Genomic DNA, 18,376 nt, shown 5'->3' with positions numbered 1-18,376 from the left:
TATATCGTTCTCGTTGTCATGGGAACTTCTAATAAAGTGGTCGAACTGTAGGTAGCATTAGATACTGGCTAAAAGCGATAAACCGTTTTAAATATGCAGGAAGAGATAGAAAAAGCTAAAGCCTTCCTTCTGAAAACAAGTTCGACATCATCTAAAAATTTGTAAGTATCTGCTGATCCCTTGACTGTGATGTCGATCGTGATAACTAGCATTGCAATCTGCGCTGCAGTTGTGGCTGAAATGATAAGCTCTACATCTATTTGGTAAAACGGTTTTATTTTTAGCCCTACGTGCTATATTTTTTGTTCGCTAGCAAGTGATGCCTTCTAAAAATAGGAAAGGACAAAGTGTCGCACTTAATCGACAGGCTTGAATCCCATACACAGTATTTGTGGTCTAACGAGCAGTGTGACAAATGGGGAATATGCATAATAACATGTGTGACTGTCTCAGTCTATAGTGACAAATTAACTCTTGCAAATAGGCTGGCTTAACAAAAGCTTAATCCAAGCTACCTCCAGTTAGTGGAAGTAAGTGGTTAAAGACGTGAAATGTGTCAGCTGAAATGACATACCCCTTTTGAAAGAATTAGTGTACAAATTTCTAGCTATTCCTTGATTGTTCTCTTTTGTATAAATTCAGATATGATCATTTAAGCGATGTACTAGGCAAAATCTTGGAGGAAAGGCCAGATCGCTGTGTAGGTATGTATGGTATTTTATTTAATCATATTGTTTTTTTCTGCTTTTAAGCTTTTTCCCTTCACCTTATTTCGTTTATCTTCCAGTGAAAATGTCTTGAATTGATTTAAGTCTCCTCCCAAGACATCTACATCTCTTGGCGTATTTTTACAGTGCAAGCTATGGTTTGAAGTAGAGTATTTTTGATGAACTTAGAGTGTATAACCTGTGTGTCTATGGTATGCCACAGTTAGTGTAGGTATATATTTTTTAACACCCTGATTAGTCCTGGGGAGGAGGCATTTATTGGTTACCAGGGCTTACAACTCAGTGGCTAAATGGAGGGAGAGGCCATGCTGATTAAAAGTTTACTGAATGCCAAAATGTCAAATATTAATTTTCTTGAGCTTGGTTAGGTGAGGGGGGGAGGGAGGGGGCAGAGGTTCATATTGCATTCATACACAAGAAACAATTAAAGAACAGATATTTTGTTTAAAAAAAAGGGTTGATTTTTGCTGGTAAGCTTTGGACTCATTAGTGCTCTTTGTTTTGATGATACCAACTGAATACAGATGTGTTTGAAGACATCAGCAAAATCGTAAAAAAAGGAAGGACTGAGGAACCTGAGGTAGGATTTGCTTTATTACAGAACTTGTCATTTATTTCATATCTCTTTGGGAATAATGTAGCATTTTCAACTCTTTCAATACAGCCTTTATATTTGCATTAAGTATCTGATGTTGTGTCAAGTTTTTTATCTATTTGATGTCACCTGCTACAAGTGATTGCTACATCTTGAGTGTTTTGTGGGAGGAATTAGGGTAGTCTGAAGTTTTCTTGTAGCTGTAATTGGCTGAAAAATTGTTGGCTCCTTGATCATTTCAACCCCCCCATCACTTCAATTTATCTCTTTACCCTAAGTTGTTAAGTTCACCTCTTTGCCCCAGTCCCTCTCAAACAATGTTGTTGCATGACCTCATGAACTTTATCCAGCATCTAGAGAGTAGTCAAAATAGGACTGTTATTCAAACATGATGTGTCAACTAATTTTGATGCTGATTGTAGGTTTGGGTATGTTTCAGAAAGAGGAGTGAATTGGGGTGTACAAACTATTTTTATAGGATAATCAATTGATACATTACATTATTACATTATATTTCTGTTTGATCTAATGCTTGTCTGTTCCTTAAAAAATTTCTGCGTAAATAGCAGTTTAAATTTACAGCATTCAATATTTTGTTTTCTTTTACACAATTTTGATTTTGCCAGTTGAAAGTATTCCTCTCTTTTTCTGTTTGAAAAAGCAGCATCTTAGCATAATTGTAAATAGAATTGTTATCAGAGTCTTGTCAAGTCAGTGCAAGTTGACATCTTTTCTATAAAGGGCAAATTCTGAAAAAAATTATTCAAAAAATATATCCAAATCCATTGCAGTTGAATGATTCAAATAAATTGTGACTGAACTTTTTCCAATTATTTCCAGGAACCTGAAGATGATAAGGAAAGTAAAGAGATTGCTGAAATACACCAGAAATTGTTTGAGGTCAGCTTGTCAAATTATAATAGGGATCACAGTTTGAGTTCCAATTATTAAGTGTAGTTAGTCCTGTTAACCTATAGGCACAATGAGAATGACTGATTTCATAAATGAGGACTTTTTACAAGGTTGCATACTAGGGGGGGATCTAGGATTTAGTGAAGGGGGGTCTGGAAAAATCTCTTACCCAAAGGTAGAAATTCCATGGGGGATAAGGGGGCATGCCCCTTCCAAGAATGTTGAGTAAAGTTCTTAATAAGTTTAAGTTCTAGTGTTTTAAGGAATGTTTTTTAGGGTAAAAAAGACAAAAAAATTACAGGTTTTTAGATGTGTTTCAGTTCAGTTGTGTAGGGGGGTTTGCCAAACCACCTGAACAATCCCTGGATCCACTCATGGCATAAGGTCATTCAATCAGAGTGTTCTAATGGCAAAAAAGTCTTCCTGACTGACTTTTACCCTTCCAAATTAAGGATGACTGGTTGAAATTGAGATTGCTTGACTCTGTTTTGAACTTGTATTGTTACAGTAACTATATATTTATAAATATCTATTATAGATACTTTATATAATTATTTAATGTATACTTTTAAATACTTTTATTTCTGGGTCCGCAGTAATTAGCCTCAGCTGTTGTGGTGTCCCTGCCCAAACTTTAAAGTTATTATTAGTGTATTGTTATGTTCTTATTACTTATTACTAGGCTTGTATATCCTCAGTTTTTATTATTATTATTATTATTATTATTCAGGGCAAAGCTAATAATTAAAATAAAAGGAATAAAATAAAATGAAAGTTTGTTTAACTTTTTGTTTTGTTGAGGGATCATGGCATGGCATGCCAGCTTTTTATAGTCTGTCGATCGTTGAAATACTCTGTGTTCAATTGAAAGTCAAGTATTAAAAACTTTTGACAACTGAGTTGGTATTCTCCATGTTAATAGCATGATCTGTCATTAGCGGGGTGGATTGTCTGTTTTCAACTCAGTCAGAAGTAATTTAAGGCTGTGTTTTTTTGCATTTGTATAATTTTTTAGAAAGATGGTGATGGAGAAGGTGGTGAACCTGAGGCAGAAGAAGACATTGAAACTCCTCTCCCTGATCTCATGAATTTAAATTTCTACTTTGAACAAGCTGGAATTGGACTGAGCCGTGAAGAAATGTTCAGATTATTTCTTGCATTGAAGCAGCTAGTTGATACTAAACCATTACAAATGGTTCGTTTTTGGGGTAAGAAATAGAATTTACAATCACTGTAATTTGTTTTTGTTTGATTTTAGTTAAATGTTTCGAACCAAGTTGGCACCTTCAAGCCCTTTTTGGTGTATTTTATATTGTCTGCCTAGATTTTTGTTAGCATAAAATTCAAGGATCATAATTATATATAGATTACAGTATATTGTAACAATATTCAAATTGCTTAGCTATTTGGTCATACCTTGGTATGATTAATGAAGATAAGAACTTTTAAACATAATTCATTTGGTAAAAATTGAGTTAATGTCACCTCAGGATTGCAAATTTACTGAGCTGATTCAGCTCATGATATTTTAAAATGGCTCAGGTAACTGAGAACTATAAAATTGATTGAATCGCGTAGAAAGGGGTGGAAATTAAGAGACTAGCTTGCATGATTCATTAAGAACATTAAACTACCAGCACCAGCTCGTGAAAGGTTTTTGAGACTACAAGGCTGACAAGCCATGATGTCAAATTCCAATAATGGGGCTAGCTAACATAATTGTACTTGAAATGCATATTTGGGGGTTAACTCATTTGATAAGGTTATTTGATAACCATGTAAATATTTTGGTAATAGTGCAAGTGTCTCCATGCCTCATGTGGATGCTCCTGAATGCCATGCATCAATCGTAAAGAGATTGGGAGATAGTGAAAGAAATTTGAAAATGTTATTTTTTTGTACAGTTTTATGTAGCCATTAATTGGTGTGACTGGAAAGGGAAGGTTATGCAAAATTCTCAACTGTAAGGTCCATTGAATAACACTTATTTTAATTCCACAGGAAAAGTGTTTGGTATTGAGTCAAATTATTACGTGGCAGAGGTAGAATACAGGGAGGGTGAAGAAGAAGAGGATGAAGAAGAAGAAGAAGTGAGTAATTGAATTAAAAATCAAAATTACACTTTTAATTATCTTACATCTTAACTGTGTGTGGTGATTGATATAAATTTGGGTAGTAAATGTATACTGCACTGGACAGCTAGCTAACAATTCAACTTATTGTCTGCCTTACAATTCTTATGATGTGAGTTAGGAGAATTTGGTAATGGTTCAACTAACAATTCCCTTATTGATATTTTTCTTTATTCTCTTCACTCATTTACCAATTGACAATTGGCATTGATACTGTAAGGGCAAATTATGTATTGGTCAATTGTGAGAGTTAAAGGGTTAACCAATCATTTATTCTGGTAATGATAGACGTATTTTTTCACTGTGTAGCAAGGTGAAGGCGAGGGAGATGAACAGGCAAAGGACGACGATAAAGGTGATGAAGGTATGTGTGGGCATTGAATGAAACTCATCTCTTTTAAGGTAATTCTTCAGTATTGCCTCAGTAAGATGTGTGATTCCTCAGTATTTCCTCAATAAGATGTCATACTTGGGTGTCGATCTGGCAGGTATTAAGTGGTTCTCGTCGTACTTGAGTGGCCGAACTCAGAGATGTGGCAAACTATCATCTGCCCCTACCCTCAGTTGTGGCGTGCCGCAAGGTAGCATATTGGGTCCTTTGCTATTTTTAATATACATTAATGATCTTCCCAACTCCCTGTGGGGCACTGCACCAAGAATGTTTGCCGATGACACCAATCTTATGATATCTCCTAAGACACTAACAGAGCTTGAGCTAGCTCTAACCCCTGAATTGAACAACCTTAGCCGTTGGCTGAAAGCTAACAAGCTCAGTCTAAATGTTGCTAAACAGAGTTAATGATTATTGGATCAAGACAAAGACTATCTGCCCAATGTAATGACTTACTAGAAATTAGAATTGATGACCAAATTATCAAGAGAGTCAACAAGACCAAATCTTTGGGTCTTACTATAGATGCCTAACTCTCTTGGGGTGGCCACGTTGAAGAGATTTGCAAAAAAGTCTCTTCAGCAGCTATAGGCGCCCTAAAATGTGTATGGCCCTTTATATCCAAAGAAACTGCAATTCAAATTTATAACACTTTGATTATGCCTCACTTTGATTACTGCAGCCCTGTCTGGGACTGTTTAAGTGGCTACTTAAGCGATAAGCCCCAAAAATAACAGAATCGAGCAGCCAGAATTATTACTAAATTACCCTTTGATACGAGCTTAAAAAAAACACCTTCTCTCCACCCTCGATTGGGAGAGGCTATATCTCTTCGACAAGAGAAACAAAAAGCCCTAATGATGTATAAAATTATAAACAACCTTGCTCCCAGAGTCTTTTCTCTCAGCGTCACTCTGTGTACGACATAAGAAACTCTGAGGGGAGGCTGGCCTTGTCCAAACCAAACACCAATTATTTGAAACGAAGCTTTTCTTACAGCGGGGCCATGTTATGGAATAAATTGCCCAAAAACTTAAAAAATGCTTCATCCATTAACCATTTTAGGCGAAATCTCAATGTAGTCGATATATAAGATTCCCAGACAGCAATCATGTAAAGCAGTTGATTAATCTTAGTTTTTATTTTGTAACTGATGATTTCTGTGTTTAAATAAAGATTTACATACATACATACATACATACATTGCATTGCGCATCCTGTACTGTGCACAAAAGCATGTAATGAGGTGAATAAGTGCGCACATATTCCAAGAACATGTGAAACGATGAAATGACACATGCGATTATAAGTGCCAGTTAACAGGCATAAATGGGATAAGATTGGCCCATCTCTTAAAAAGCATAGTGACCTATCGCTTTTATTGTATTTTTCAAAACAGACATTGATAGGGAACATTTTAAGGAAAGTTTAAAGAAGATTGTGCAAGAACTTTTTTTTTCTGAGGAATCACCCTAATGAGTATGAGATGTCATTACTAGTTTTACTCATTTCTTTCTTTTTCCAAGAGAGCAAAGGTAAATGACCAAGGGCTGCTTTGAGGTTCCTTTCAGTATTTGGGGGTTCTGAACAGTAATAATACCACAAAACATTTTGGCAAATACTATTGAAAAAAAAAATCACTAAATACAGCTTAGTTGAAACTCAAGGTCACCATGAACCATGGAAAGTCAACAAAGATCAATGTTAAATATCAGTTGATTATAAAATCAGTGATTCATTTTGCCTTGCGTTTTGCATATTTTATGCATTACATTCATTAATTAAATACCCATTGGTTTCTGTCGAGCATGTCCCAAGTATGCATAATTAAAAATCTCAGTCTCCAGTTTCTATTTTTATCGCGAATTCTGTTGTCTATTTCCTCTCTTGCAATAATAGGGAACTTAAGCAGTCAAGACGGCAACACCAAGGAAGATGTCAATTAAAAAATGAATTTCTACTTTAAATTAGAATTTCGAAAATGGCTGCATGTGTTTACCATCTCATATGGTGCCGCAACTCAACCTCAAAATAACGTGTAAAAGTAGCATTGAGTTCCAAATGGAAATTAATAAAAATAATTTGCTGTTTCGGTTCGGAAACGATGCAAATTTTGGTGATTTCACGTTGTTGTTTTGCAGAGGATGGCCATGAAATGTACTAGGTTTTAAAATGCACGTGCTGGGCTATTGTTCTGCCAATTAGATCTTTTGTTTTTCCATGTCCTCGTTGTCGTCGGCGTTGTGGTTTGCTTAAGGTCGCTAATGTTTAGAGGGGTACCAAAGATAGCGCCCAGCAACTAAGGGAAAATAAAAAAACTTTGATTGGCTGAAACAGAAATAGACAACCAATGAATTTGTCCCTTCCTCGAATCGCAAACAAAACGAAAGTAAGCATCATTACTGGTATGAAAATGGACGAGTTATGCCTCCAAAAAAAGTAATGAAACTTCTACCTAATCAAGGTAAACTGAATACTTTTTTTAAATAAATGTAAACAAGGACGTGAACATTACAACATGCAGTGATAAAAATGATAATAATGATCAAAGTCTTAGTCAGAGTGAAGCTGGTGCCGAAGGCCCCCAGTGCGAGTTGCACATTCAAAATCAGAGAGAGAGAAAAATTCAGAGACATTTTCAGTCGAGATGGTTGTCAATTTATTTGTGGCTTTGACTTGAAAAGTGGATAATGAGGAATACATGTACTGCTACTTACAAGTTTATACACGGGCATCTGAATTTTAATCAATGAATATGTATATAAAGAGAAAAGAAAAAATCCTCTACCTATGATATCTATAAATATACACGATATAGGTAGAGGACTTTTTTCTTTTTTCTTTATATAGGTATTTATTGATTAAAATTCAGATGTCTGTGTTTTAAAAAACATCAATTCATATGATTGAAAAAAATAAAACTACAACTGAACTTGTCTTGGTTACTATGTTGACCCATTGCATTTGAGTTGTGACCCATTGATTTCTATCTGAGGGGTACACCATGTACCCATTAACACAATTTTCAAAATGAATCATTGTAAAATAATGAAACTGCATGCATGTTTATAATTGTTTACAATTATTTTCTATATAATAACTCACATTATTCGATTAGAGAACCTTAAAGCTGTTTGAGCTAGGTCCTCTTTGAGCCTGTTTCTGAAATGATGGGAAATTGGAAAGGCTTGGAAAACGGTGTTTAAAAAAAACACATTGTGCTTCAGCAGCATGTTCAGAAAATACTGCAATACAGCAATTTGTGATTAAACTACTGAACTACTTCAAAAAAAACTTGTCCATTATGGCAATACTGCAAACTCCAAAGTCCTCCTCCATACATTAAACAGTAGATATAAGAAAAATGACATAAAAAAGGTAAAACTATGCAGTGACTGCATGGCTAGGTGAGAGGAAGTTAATTGAGAGTCATTTTTGTTTACATGCAATGAGCTTAAATAAGGCCTCTCTTACTAATCACTAATAGGTTGTTTTTATATTGATTTTTGGCCTGCCTCTTGTCATCTCTGTTGTAATCATTGAGTATTGGAAGAGCAGTTCTTTTGAGTACAAATCCAACCAGTGTATAACAGTTACTGTATTTTTTCATTCTTCCACTGCATGCTACAGATGATGAAGGTGGTGAAGAAGATGATACCCCCAAACCAGACTGGAAGCCACCCCCAGTTATACCCAAAGAGGAAAACAGAAGTGGCACTAACAAGAGAACCTTCTTTGTCACAACTGATCGTATGTATTCTGTTGTCTTAATACGGCTTTAATTAATGTTTGAAAAACTTGTGTCACTTAAACAACAGTCAGCACCATTTAATTTAGCATAAGTATTGGCTATCAAGTAAGATCAACTTCTGGTGGAGCTTTATATACTACGTCTTTCAGTGGTGCATAGTGACAAGGAGATTTTCTTCATTTACATGCCAATGCTAATACATCACAGGATTGCCTTCAGCATTTTTTCAGACCTTCCACACAGTTTGGTTTTTTACTCCTTAGTAAAAGACGGCTAGGCTAGAGTTAACCTATGTGTTGTCAGGTCAATGACCTGGTCAAAGCTAGAACCAGGAATCTCTTTATCCAGAGTCCAGCACTCTTCGTCATCAGGCTACCACATACATGTGAAGGTTGTCAGCTGTCAACACCAACAACTGAAGATATCCAATATGAACAGAGTTTAAAATATTTTCTGGTTTCTGATAAATTCGTCCTTTATTTGTCAATTTTCAATATTGTGTTGTTCTGTTAATAATTTTAATTTACACTGCTCCATATGAAATATTTTCTCAATTTCATTTCTTAAATCCATTTGTTTAATTTCTCAGCTGGTAAACCTTGGATAAAACTTCCAGCTGTGACTCCTGCACAAATAGTCACTGCAAGATGTATTAAAAAATTCCTTACAGGAAGGCTGGATGCTCCGGTAACATAACAACAATCCATATTATCGTAATGGTGAAAATAGGGGTAAAAATGTTTATATTATAGAGTCTATTTAAGGGATCCTATTATCTATGGTTGCTGGTGAACCACTTTTACCATATTTGGATGTGAGCCAAGAAAACTTGAGGTGGCCCAAATCAAGTCAAGGGTGTTGGTAAACTTTCCAAACTCCAGTTTTTCAACTGCTGTTTTCACAAAGTCACTGTTCAACTAAATTCATCCCTTTGATGGGAACTTACCAGGGTCAGAGAAAATCCAAATAGGACAGGTTTATTGTCTTTAACTGGAGAGTGAAGCCAGTTTTTCAGACACGTGAACAACCATATCAAACTTGAAGAGTTTTGCAGGGTTTGGAAAAGTGTAAAAAAGATATTTAGTGGCTGTACAGTACATCCTGTCTTTCTTCCAATCATAAACCTGTATTGTTCCATACACTGCATTTTTGTTATTCTTGATACAAGCTATCATGCTAATTCAAGAGGTGTCTGATAAAAGAAAACAAAGATTTATTCTCTGATCTTATTTCCTTTTTACCGTTACAGATTGTGAGTTATCCACCTTTTCCAGGGAATGAAATGAATTATCTGAGAGCACAAATTGCTCGCATTTCAGCTGGAACACAAGTTAGTCCTGCGGGGTATTACATGTTTGAAGAAGAGGAAGAGGAAGAAGATGAAGGAGAAGGTAAAAGTCTTCGACTGTTTAGCAAGTATTAGGGCCATTTAGCCAGTATTTGGGGCCATTTAGCCAGTATTTGGGGCCATTTAGCCAGTATTGCGGCCATTTAGCCAGTGTTGGGGCCATTTAATATCCTTTTCCATTCTGCTTTGTCCAAAGTTTGTAATTTTGCAATCTGCAATCAAAGCACGGTGAACCCAGACAGAACTGCATATGTTTGAAACACTAATATTATACTTAGTGAGGGTGACAGTAACGTTTTTTGACTTGAATGACAAGTGAGTTGGCCATTGCATTAATCCTTCTTTTAAGTAACCTTCTTCTAAGTTTTTTTTTGTGCCTGACTGGATGTGAATGAGTTTGCATTGGAACTCAGAACTCCTGTTTCTAGTCTTTCTACTGTTAGTTTAGGTGATGATAACAGCTGAAAGATAACCACACTCGCTTCTGTACCAGCGTCAAACTTGACAGGAAACCCGTGTTTGTCTGATCTTTTCCACAGTGCGTGACTCTTACATGTTGAATGTTGACTTTGAGGGTATAAGTGTAAGAGAACTTGCAGATGCATCACTTCATAACTGGGTGCATCATGTACAGCATGTATTACCACAGGTGCGTAGGGTAACTGGGTGCATCATGTACAACATGTGTTACCACAGGTGCGTAGGGTAACTGGGTGCATCATGTACAGCATGTATTACCACAGGTGCGTAAGGTAACTGGGTGCATTATGTACAACATGTATTACCACAGGTGCGTAGGGTAACTGGGTGCATCATGTACAGCATGTATTACCACAGGTGCGTAGGGTAACTGGGTGCATCATGTACAGCATGTATTACCACAGGTGCGTAGGGTAACTGGGTGCATCATGTGCAACATGTATTACCACAGGTGCTAGGGTAACTGGGTGCATCATGTACAACATGTATTACCATAGGTGCGTAGGGTAACTGATTCACTTAGATTCTTTTTATGCATTGAAAGGTAAACAAAGCCGTGTAACATTTCTTTGTCACATAACGATAAGATTGCCAAGTTGATACATTTTTTAAAAGAATCTAATGAGCCGTGGTGATTTTTCCTACTCGGAGGTTATTATCAAATAAATACGTGTCCTGGTGATGTTCCTTCATAGATAAACAATGAACCATTTAACGATGTGTCGTTAAAGAGTTGCATAATTCAACTTAATTCAGTCGGTGTAGTTTCTCCGATTTTTGATATCACGAGGACTTTACTGTTATGATTTATTTATGATTTATTTAGCTTCGCCAACCGGCAGGGACACCGCAACAGCTTGCGCCAATTACTGCGGGCCCAATAAACCCACCCATCCCACCCTAGGGGAGGACATCCATCACACAGTAATCTCGTGTGTGGACAATTAACGTCTCCTACCCCAACCCTGCAGGAGACGGGACCTCCATTTATTCGTCCCTATCCGAGAAGACTAGAATATCTAACCATTTCTTGATGTTATAGAAAGGCAGCAAATTCTTCTCAATTATTTTAAGACCCTGAGTGTTGGTCCGGCCGGGGCTCGAACCCTCGACCTCCCGCACAACAGTCCAGCGCTCTATCCATTGTGCCAACCGGGAGGCTAGTTATGACTGCTTAGGTATCCTAGCAACTAATGGAATTGATGACTGAAGAAATTCTTCTCGATTTTTCAATCGTTAGGGTCGCTGTGTTTGGCACAATCCTGTTGAAAAACCTGAAGATGATTTTGAAGAGGAAGAAGAGGAAGATGAAAAAGAAGACATAGAAGAACCAAAACCAGAATCAGGACCGCAGTTATTGACCTCCATTGCGGAGGATGATGGTACGAAACGATTTATGTTATTGTTATTAAGAGAAAATATTGCTTTACCCCTCGAAAAACAGAATTGTTTCTTTGTTTTGTTCGGTAATATTCGAATTTCAACACAAACTTGCTCGTAATCGACCCTGTTATTATCCCAAAGTAACCTATTACGTGCAAAACGGACCTCAGCCGTCTGTCCTTGAACGTATATTGAAAAAGTTCCCTTTGAACGATTTGGAATAACTGCCGATAATTGTAAACTTTTTTTAATTCAGAATAATATGCACTATTTGAGGAAAAACCTCCAAATGGATACCTGGTTAAGGCACCAGCTGTTCAAAGGTTGGATAACGCTATGAATGTGGAAGGAAACATCATTTCCCCTCTTAGACATATCCAGTTTTTTAATAGTGTTTCCGTTAGCTACCCTAATTCTCGCGGAATTTACGCACAGACCCATGGCGGTTAAAGCTTGTTACTGATTCGAAAAATTGAATTTGCCTCGTGACTTTCGAAACACAAAATGAGGATTCCTAGCTTTTATTTGATCTTACTTTAAAAAATACGGAAGAAGATATTTTAGCCTGAGAGATTTTATAAAATCCGCAAGCATTGAACTTTATTATGAGTCATATGAGTTAGAATGAGTCAATTAAAGCCAATCTCACCTCTTGACATGTACTTTGCAAAACGTTACCCGGATATGAACTCATTCTAACAGGAATAAGCGATGATAACTGGCCAGTTTCGATTCTCAGCGAAATAAAGATATACCTAAGGTATCAACATAAATCGGAGAGGTACGGGATAGAACGAAGGGTGTGTCAATACCTCGCCCAACGTAGCAATTCAACACTAAAGGTCCTAAAGGATGAGGAGTTGTGAATGTAAAAATGGAGGAAATCCAAACAATTATGAGATATCGCAAAGTACAATTAAGTTAACAGAGAACTGAACTGAAGATGGTGTCGGTAAAACATAGTCAGACACAGACAGATTTGGAGGGAGATCAGAGACAATAGGGCCAGCAGTGCAACCTGAAAAAGTGTAGAGTAAAAAAAGGAGTAAGGGGAACAAACATGGGGAATGAGGCTGGTTGGAAAATAAGTTGCTAGATGGGGGAGAAAAAATGACTGTCTCCTCTGATTAGCCATGCACAATCACGTTCTTTTCGTAAAGCTTCTGAAGAGGTTACTTGCTTGTCTTTTCATAGCCATCTTACCTTTTTAAATTTGATGTACCGAACATTAGTGAAGCAATTGTAGTTGCATTTTTCGCTGGGTGATACTTCCTCGTTATACCATTCCGGGTTAGCTCAATTGGTTAGAGCGCTGGACTGTTGTGCGGGAGGTCGAGGTCGATGGTTCAAGCCCCGGCCGGACCAACACTCAAGGTCTCAAAATAACTGAGGAGAATGCGCTACCTTTTTTTAATAAGAAATGGATAGACATTCTAGTCTTCTCGGATAAGGACGAATAAACTGTAGGTCCCGTCTCCTGCATCTATTAATTAGATAATTTGGTTAGGCAGGTGACCTTAAAGAACCCAGTCACTGTGATGTGGTCTGGCCTGTTTACTGGGAATTGGGGGGAGGGGGCATCTTCAAATAAGTTTCCTTCGATTGTTTGTAAACTGCTGATGCAGTCTGGCCAAAGTCCCCCGAACAGTGTTGTGATGCGCATTTGATCATATCGACATGTTAATTTGCGCAATATAAATATTAAATTATTATTATTATTATTATTATTATTATATTATTAAAAACTACAAAGAATACCATTTCAGGAGTAAAATATTAAGTATGAGATGCAGAGTTGGTTTTGCTTAACCAACTGTGCGTGAAACATGATTAACTCAGGTAAACAACGTTACTTTGTGACCAATGTGATTCATCGGCAAAGGTTGAAAGAAAGAAATTTTTCGAACCGAAACTGCGTCTTATGGCATTGTTCACTCTTCGAACAACCGAGGCCATGAGGTCCGAATTCTGGACAATAAATTATTTTCAGAGAATACCCCTTCATCCCTTTCCCAAGCGCTGCAATTTTGATTTTGTTTTTCCAACACACTTCGCCATCGCGGAACACAAGGTATACCGGGCCAAGCTAATCGATAACGCCCAGGGAAAGTTTATTGCACTTAGGGAATGACATGGTATAGCTCACTAGACACACTATAAGACCTACTGCTTATTGCGTATGCCTTTTATTTCTATTTGCCACAGCTGTTAATGGGATGCCGGCTTGGACTCCTAACATGTCGTCAGAGTTACTACCTCAGTATGGCCTCGCTGTCATGCGCTCCAACAGGTGGCCTGGTGCAGTGGCTTTCGCCAAAGACAGGTATGGAACACGCAAAAGCGAAAATTACATGCAGTTGGTTTTTAAACTCTCTCTTCCTAATAATGATATGTGGTTGACAGTGTGCAGTGGAACCTGTATCTAGCGACACAGTATTTAGCGATCACCTTTATTTAGCGGTCACCGTTACCCTTCCTGGAGTCCCCATGGCTTTTTTTCGTTGTCTTCCACTTGTATTGAACGGTCACCTAAAAGCGGGACCATTCAGAAAAAACTAGAAATAATCTTTCTAATAATTTTTAATCCATGTTTCTCTCCCTAAATCAAAGTATTTGCGAGCGAGACTCTGTGCATTAAGTGGTCAATTATGGCATGAAGTGGCGTTGTTTATCGTTTTTTATAATACCGCTAATCTGTGGAACCTGCTATTGAACGGTGGGTGAACCGTGAGTGACCTGTTTAGTCAAACGTAGGAGACTCTCTGTAGCTTTATTCAACTACAATTTATTAACTTTTTTGTAATTGTTAAACAATGAAGCGGAAGAAAGAGCTCAAATAAATAGACGTTCTATGATATCCAACATGTTCAAAAACGCGTGCTCTCAGACCCAGGACAATGGAGGGGAAAATGGCTTACTTTCTCTTTCTTGATGTTTCTTTGCCGAAGGAAATTCGAAAATATCTACATTGGTTGGGGACACAAATTTGATGCTGACAACTACACCCCACCCCCACCCCCTGCGGCCATGGAGGAGTACCCTGTGGTACCGGAAGTAACAGAGGTGGATGACCCAACAGTAGAAGAGGAAAGAGCGCTGAAGAAGGCGCAGGAGGAAGCCATGGAGGCTGCTGAGGACATGGATGATGTAGATGATGACGAGGACGACGATGATTAAACGTCATTAAATATCATGATTACTATTTATCTTGTAGATAAAACTCGATATTTACTTAGAATTACCAACCGACCAGATTTTCTAACATGCATGTACGATGTATATAGTTTAATCTTTCCTTGAGGAATGAAGTGTTGTTTCCTGTTTTTACTTGTCGCCATTTTTGTGAAAGTTAGCTTCAGTCGGAACAATTAGTTGAGAAAATGTATCCTCTTAGATTTTTGGTGTGTAGTATTGCCGAGTTGTAGTATTGCTGGTATGTAGTTTTGCCGTGTTGTGCCGTATTTTGACGAGCCCGTAAAAGTAAAGCGTCTGATAAGTTATTTTTTATCTACCTGTTTTTTGTTTGTTTGTTTTTTTCTTTGTTTTTTGGTTTTCGTATTTTCTGGGAAGTGTTTCTGCTCATTTCTCTCAGGACGTGAAAAGTAAAGCGTAGCGTACGCAGCCGACCGGTTAAATAGGTGTTTTGCACTACGAGAAAACCAACCCTACAAGATTTTTGTTCTCTTTTCGCGCGTTATTTGTGCTGTGCGTTGTGCAGTTGGGTATCTCTAGACTCTGTGATGTTTAGATTACGTTAAGGTTTTTGCAATTACATAATTATGTAATGAAAAAGATTAATCCCGTCTGCCGCTTTTTCATCTGACATTGCCTATGCTTTGCACAACCGAACACTGGAACATCATCGATGTCCTCTAGGATTGCATTTAACTCAGCTCATACTGACATCTTGCCCCACTGAGAACAAGACTTTAAATCAGCCGTTCAAGGGTGCCGTGGCATAATGAGGTTATCGAGGCTTCAGGTTAAGTAATGAATATGAAAGCGATTTTCGCAACGATGAACACTGCTTGAGGAGTAGTGAAAAAAAGGCCCAAAAAGATTTAGGCCTGCACGGGATTTGAACCCAAACTGGTGGCCGGGGCAATTATTCCAGTCGCTCGTTGGCTCAATTGGTAGAGCACTGCTGCAGTGGTATCGCAAAGGTCATCGTAATCTGTACTCTGCACTTCTTAAATCTGCACGTGTGACTTCCTACACAAACCTGGTTGATCGGTGTGCAGGTGACTCCCGAAAGCTATTCCATTCAGTTAGTTCTCTGTCCAAAGATTCACACACTTCTTCTTGCTGATCATGATGACCCTATAAACTGCTTGCAAGTGAATTTTGGTCTATTTTGAGAAAACAGAACTGATGTCAGCAATCACATTGCTGAACACCATCGACCTACCAACCACAACATTGACTGGGACCCTGCGCAATGCCTAACCTACAGCACTGACTATTTTCAACGACTGACTCTGGAGAGCTGGGTTACTAACTTAGAACAGACTCCCCTAAACAGATGTCAACAACCACTCGCTCCATACAAACGACTCATTCACGACATAAACATCACAAACGACCGAAAAAGAACGACCTAACTTTACCGACAGATCGAAACAGACCAATCACGACCGACTTACGTCACTTGAGTCTTACAGCCAATAACATCACGGCAAAACCAACCGATCATTCCACACGAATTGGACTAAGAACATTCTACTGACAACAATCATTCACTTGACTCTGATGATGACTTCCGCACAGGTTGTCGAAACGTCAGTCACTACCACCGACAACAGTCCTTCTCGGGACTACACTCACCCGGACGATCAGACTACATCTTCACATGTTACCCCCGGGTTCAAGCCATTTACTGCAGAACTCATTAAGGATATATTAACAAGTTTGAAGTTCCCGAACCTCGGCTTTTCACGGTTTATTTAAGAATAATCGCTTCGCCTTCTGCGTATAACTGTTAAATAATTCTCTCCATATGAATCCTTGAGATATTTGAAATGTACATATGTCTAAATCTAGGAGAGGCGGAAAAGGACGACCCTGAAGTTCTCTGCTGAATGGTGACAAAAGGCCCCCACTCAGCCCCCCCGCCCCCCACCCTAAGTTTTCAGCCCCCAGTTCCCCAACGTAAATTAATAAGAGTTTCTTCGCCCACTTTCCATTGCTTGCAAGTTTTCCCTCTGTCAGAACAGAAGAGGTTTTGCTCATTTTTTTGTTTGTTTTGCATCATCTTAATAAGTAGTTTCTTAGAAATCGACTTTGAAATAAAAGCTAGCGCTAAGAAGTAGCGACGTTTCGACCTCTCTGAGGTCATTTTCAAGTTAGTAAGTTTTCCAAATCAGCTTAAATATGTTGAAGCAGGTTGAAGACGATAAAATGTGGCGAACGCTAAAATATGTGAAAAAGTGTAAACAATATACAATGGAAGAGAATGAAAGAATAAAAGAATAAAATAATCGTAGCACGAATTGTTCTAAACAAATAGTTTGGCGCGAATTGAATCGCACTGTTTGTTCAGCGTTGGTTTCAGTTCTTTGATAAAAAAAAAACCTTTCAAAAACAAGGCAGTCAAATTTGTTCTGACACTTCCTTAAGATTTGAAAATTCTGTGTGATGTCTTTTGGCTCCAAGTCCTGCTGATCCCTGAGGTGGTGTCCGATTGCCGATCCTTTGTGTTCTTCAATTCGTTGGTGTAAGTGTCGGCACGTGTAGCCGACAGAGCCTGCACGTGTAGCCGACATAGCCTGCACGTGTAGCCGACATAGTCGGCACGTGTAGCCGACAGAGCCTGCATCACACAGGCCACACTGAAATGAATACACCACGCATTGTTGACTCACAGGAGGCGGTTTGTCTTCCCTGACCCTAATTTCATTCTTGATCTTTTTACTTGTATAAACTGGGCTAATATCTACGTTGATCTTCCGACTGAGGTCAGCCAACTGTTTTCGTACTACATTTGCAGATTTCTGGTCCTTGTAGGGCAACACGATTCTGACTGGGGCTTCTCTTTTATCAGTCAGTCGAGTGAATCCTCAGACACTTGATTCAACGAATCTGCGAATGGTTGACTGCAGAAGGTCGTCAGGATAGCGCAGTCGGGAGATCTCTTTAAAGCGTTCACATTCCTCATGAAAAAACTTCCACGTAGACGAGAGTTGGAACGCACTGTTTAGCATGGTGATCAGCATTAAAGCGATTTTAGCGGGGCAAAAGGGTGTGAAGATTATGAAAGTACATTCGCACTAACGGAGTCTGATTGCACGTTGAGATTTGGCTTTAAAGCTCTTATAAAAAGTATTTCGTAGACTAACCAGTCAGATTAACCAGTCAGATACAATACAGTAGCTGTTATTTTAACACGATAGTGATTAAAGCGTTGCCGCTTATGGGGTCTCGCATTAGAGCTAACTAACAACTTAAGAAATAAAAATATATCAAAATTATCTTAATAATATAGAAAATTAGTTATTATTGTGGGCATTGCTTGCGGAGATTCCGCCTGAAAGTCTAAATTACGTAATTTGTCAGATTTAGAGCCCGTTCTAGTGTCGTTCTTAACGTTGGATGTCTTTGCGAGATCTGGGGTCAGGAGATTCCACACAATAGATGCTCGTCCTTTCTCACGAATATGT

The 18,376-nt window shown here is 38.2% G+C and overlaps 1 protein-coding gene across 1 annotated transcript; it reads left to right on the top strand.

The window, feature by feature from the left end:
* Window positions 1-3: 3 nt before the first annotated feature.
* Window positions 4-15,227, top strand: LOC111337940 (radial spoke head protein 4 homolog A). Its single transcript, XM_088755109.1, has 14 exons — window positions 4-161; window positions 643-704; window positions 1,253-1,308; window positions 2,164-2,223; window positions 3,251-3,443; window positions 4,237-4,325; window positions 4,677-4,731; window positions 8,389-8,508; window positions 9,099-9,196; window positions 9,759-9,900; window positions 10,397-10,506; window positions 11,578-11,719; window positions 13,926-14,043; window positions 14,669-15,227. The coding sequence occupies exons 1-14, from the start codon at window positions 94-96 to the stop codon at window positions 14,895-14,897; spliced, it is 1,542 nt and encodes a 513-aa protein (XP_088611235.1). The 5' UTR covers window positions 4-93; the 3' UTR covers window positions 14,898-15,227.
* The last annotated feature ends 3,149 nt before the right edge of the window (window positions 15,228-18,376 follow it).

This window comes from Stylophora pistillata, chromosome 3 (assembly GCF_964205215.1).
Source record: "Stylophora pistillata chromosome 3, jaStyPist1.2, whole genome shotgun sequence".
Taxonomy (NCBI): domain Eukaryota; kingdom Metazoa; phylum Cnidaria; class Anthozoa; order Scleractinia; family Pocilloporidae; genus Stylophora; species Stylophora pistillata.
This window is presented reverse-complemented; position numbering and strand designations above follow the sequence as displayed.

Bases quoted from the DNA above. Each gene is read 5' to 3' on its own strand.
- LOC111337940 (XM_088755109.1), top strand. From the start codon at position 94: ATGCAGGAAGAGATAGAAAAAGCTAAAGCCTTCCTTCTGAAAACAAGT. The intron at 3,444-4,236 runs GTAAGAAATAGA...TTAATTCCACAG, and splicing joins ACAAATGGTTCGTTTTTGGG to GAAAAGTGTTTGGTATTGAG. The intron at 10,507-11,577 runs GTGCGTAGGGTA...TTCAATCGTTAG, and splicing joins TACAGCATGTATTACCACAG to GGTCGCTGTGTTTGGCACAA.